The following is a 3,495-nucleotide window of genomic DNA, read 5'->3' on the forward strand; positions in this document are numbered from 1 at the left end:
GTTCAGAACGCGTTTTTCTAGTGTTTTTCAGCGTGCCTGCTTTATCTTTTTGGTAAATAGTAGGTAGATACTGGATTAACGATTAACGGACTTAGGATAATTTAACGGAAGTTAACGAGTCCGTTAACATTTTTTAAAGTTAACTTAAAAGTTAATCCGTTAATAGAAATGTTAACTTCGTTAATCTGGGGGCACNTAACATTTTTTTTATTCTTTTCGTTAGCTTTAACTAAAGTGTGAATTTTAAGTGAGATCCAAGTATTTTTTAAGTTTTTGGTTTCTTGACTCAGATTTTTTTATTGGGGAGCGATAATATAAAGTCTCAAACCCTGGGAATATACGTGTAAAAAGAAAATTTATAATAGCAGTAACTGCTTACTTGTCTTGTTCTTCGTATAGCTTCATTGCCCTCTTAAAGGCTCTGGTGGGAAAGTATCTCCACAAACTGGGTCTGAAGTCCAATTCGTCTGCTACCCTGAACACCTCGTGGACTAAATCTATGAGTCTCCTCTCAGGTGAGTCTGAAGGTAGATTCAGGTCGAAGCAGTTGAGACGACGCCCGAGGGCCACCAAGCTCGCTGACTCCAATGACCAGAGATTCATTTCCAGATCAAATGGCCTCTGGATCATGCCGTTCTTACCTCGTAGAAATCGCAGCCTGAATGATACGTAAGAACATTATCTTTAAATAATTACCCATTTTCATGCAGGTTTGTATTTTAAAATATTTAGAGTAAGATCTTAGGTATGATTTGTAACAAGATTCAATAAACATTCTTGATTGGAAATAGCTATTTTTAACCGACTTCTGTATTGTGCAAATCAATAATGGTTACTTTTTTCTTATCTTCAAAATAAGTAGATCCAGCAGTTTCAGTGCTTCGGGGGGTAGTTAGTATTTGACCAAATAAGGCAATTGTGTACCTGGCTACCATATCCATGGCGACTTCATCTAGCTTGTCGTGGTAAAGTTTGATAATCTTAGGCTGTAGCATCACCGGATTTATTACTGTACGGAACTTCCTCCATGGCTCACCAATACTAAAACAGGGTAAAAATTTGTTTATAAAGATTGATGTGAGCGATGTGGGTTTCTATAGATCTAAAAAGACTTAAACAGCATTAGCCGGGTCCAGACCAACTGCGCACGGCTCGTGAGCCACGCTTGAAATCCTGCTCACCCTGCTTTTGAGTGAGTCTGGAAGTTTTGAGTGAGACCTGAGTCTGGATGCGGCAATTGAGTATAGCCGTACTGTATCAGAAATTACTACAGCACGACTAAGTGACGTTTCTTGTTGCCGACACTGCATACCATTTTAGGCACCGAGTCGTTGTATGGTGTCAGATGAATTCTGTGTGCAGTTTTGGGTCTGCCATCGGATGCGTCACCGGTTTGCGGATAGGGGAACGCCCTCCAGTCTAATTTAATGTTGATCAGATAAAAATATTCACTGATGGCTTATACACCTCACAAGACATAATATTGTCTTCGTTTGAACAGCGAGTTAATTGCGACATTTAAAACACATGCTAAAAATTCAATCTATGTGTATCAGAGGTTTTACCGGCAAAAAGATTACTCACTCGGCAATTAATCCCATTGGTTGATTGTTTTTGTTTTTACATTTTCTGTAGTAGGTCAGTGTTTGAAATCCAGGACGTACAGGCATTACATTTTCAGATCTCAGTACCTAAAATAATGAGTGAGCTATAATCATCCTTGTCACAGTAAAAACAAGGTAATTTTAGTCTAAAATACTAATGAAAGTAAGACGGATTTTATCCATCAATTTAAGTTTCCTATCGGTAAGTCCATCCCACGAGTTTAACGTCAAGTAGTAGTTCTTAATTTAACACTTTAAGTAGTAGGTCTTACTCACCATTGAAATACTTTCAGGATCAAATAAAACTACAACAGGTTTTCTGCCTAGAAACCCATTGAATCTAACTATATGTCCATATTTCTGAAATATATGTTTTCCAAATTCTACCGAAAATGCATTATGTAATTCCCCTGGAAAATATTTATAATTTAAAACGTCAGTTGAAAATGTATTACAAACTAGCTGACCCGGCGAACTTCGTACCGCCTTAGCGTAGAGATTTTCTTTATATTTTTTTCCGTAAAAACCTTGTACAGAGTATTAGAAAACTACAAAAAAAAATCAGCCAAATCGGTCAAGCCGTTTTCATGTTATGTCGTGACAACGGAAAACGGGTTTCATTTTTATATATATATAGATATTACAACGAATAACATGCGTAGGTACCTACATGATAATTATGTACTTACTAGGAAGGCTCTGCAGAAGAGTTCGACTATTCAAATAAATAAATACTTTACCGAATATTTGACTCGCTCAAAACAAACTATTTAAAATAAGTTTTAAATAAGAAAATAGCTTATTACCTCCTGGAAAAAAATGGTACATCTGACCTATTATTGGCAAAGAAGTAGGTCCAGGAATTTCCTGCCAGTGTTTTACATTTCTTAGATTAGCATCTTCTGCAATTGTTCTGAAACCAAATAGTCGTAATATCATCTTGCCTAGGCGCAGACCATCGACTTTTAGTTGACCGATATTTGGGTCGGGCTGTTTATCAGTATGGATATGTATGAAATTAAACCGATTAGGTATCGGCCGATTTTTCATACAAATTAAAATCGGGTCCAACTATCGTCCAACTAAAAGTCGGTGGTCTGCGCCTAGGTTTAGTACCTATTACTTGAAGAAATCTAATCGGCGATAATGAATTAAAGACAAAGAAATTAACCTACGTATGTTCCACTAAAGAAAGCGAAAATGAACTTACCTGGTAAATATTTTATGCGCCTCTGAAAATGCCGATTTCCATATTAATTTATGCATTTTAGTTTTAAGAATCAATGGTGAGGCCTGTTTGCTTCAATACTTTCTTTTAAATGTAATAAAATATTTACTCGCAATCTACCTCCAAACGCACAACTTTATGTTCACCTAGTTTTTTTACAAAAACGTTCATATTTTGAAAATCTATTTTAACTGCCAGAAGTTAATTTATAAATACGTAAAAATTATTTCTAAGAATGTTATTTTTCAAAAAGATCTATCATACATAATTAATGTTTGCATTTATTTAAAACCCTAAAATTATGATAGACAATTTATTGCAATGGCAACAATGCTTCATTCTGGTTTTTGATCAACAAACCACAAACAAACGTTGTTGTTTTTCCGTACGAGTATAATGTCAAACCAAAACAAATGATAGATCGATGTGATTTATTGCGTTGATACAGTTTCTGATCTAGAAAGATATTTTATGTTATTTTTTATACGTGAAACATCTCAGCCCGTGTCTCAGTCCCACGGGAGAATCGAAAACAAGCCAGGCTAATAAAAGCGGGCTGTCAAACAAGATACGAGAATTCTTTTCAAAAGACGGTGCAGCTTTGGAGACATTTTGTAATAGAATCGGGGCAATGTACAGTCGACCACACATCGAACACGTTTT

At 35.9% G+C, this 3,495-nt stretch overlaps 1 protein-coding gene across 1 annotated transcript; it reads right to left on the bottom strand.

Moving 5' to 3' along the window:
• Positions 1-375: 375 nt before the first annotated feature.
• Positions 376-2,885, bottom strand: LOC114354982 (cytochrome P450 CYP12A2-like). Its single transcript, XM_028307609.1, has 6 exons — positions 2,815-2,885; positions 2,411-2,517; positions 1,881-2,014; positions 1,585-1,691; positions 925-1,041; positions 376-658 (listed from the first exon to the last, which is right to left on the bottom strand). Exons 1-6 carry the CDS (start codon positions 2,868-2,870, stop codon positions 376-378), a joined length of 804 nt encoding a protein of 267 aa, XP_028163410.1. The 5' UTR covers positions 2,871-2,885.
• Between the last annotated feature and the right edge of the window lie 610 nt (positions 2,886-3,495).

Source organism: Ostrinia furnacalis, unplaced genomic scaffold, assembly GCF_004193835.3.
Source record: "Ostrinia furnacalis isolate ACB-3 unplaced genomic scaffold, ASM419383v2 OfSCF2303, whole genome shotgun sequence".
Classification (NCBI taxonomy): Eukaryota; Metazoa; Arthropoda; class Insecta; order Lepidoptera; family Crambidae; genus Ostrinia; species Ostrinia furnacalis.

Coding starts and splice junctions, on each gene's coding strand:
- LOC114354982 (XM_028307609.1), bottom strand. CDS start 2,870: ATGCATAAATTAATATGGAAATCGGCATTTTCAGAGGCGCATAAAATA. Junction 2,518..2,814: donor GCGCATAAAATATTTACCAG/GTAAGTTCATTT, acceptor ATTTGGTTTCAG/AACAATTGCAGAAGATGCTA. Junction 2,015..2,410: donor GTACCATTTTTTTCCAGGAG/GTAATAAGCTAT, acceptor AATATTTTCCAG/GGGAATTACATAATGCATTT.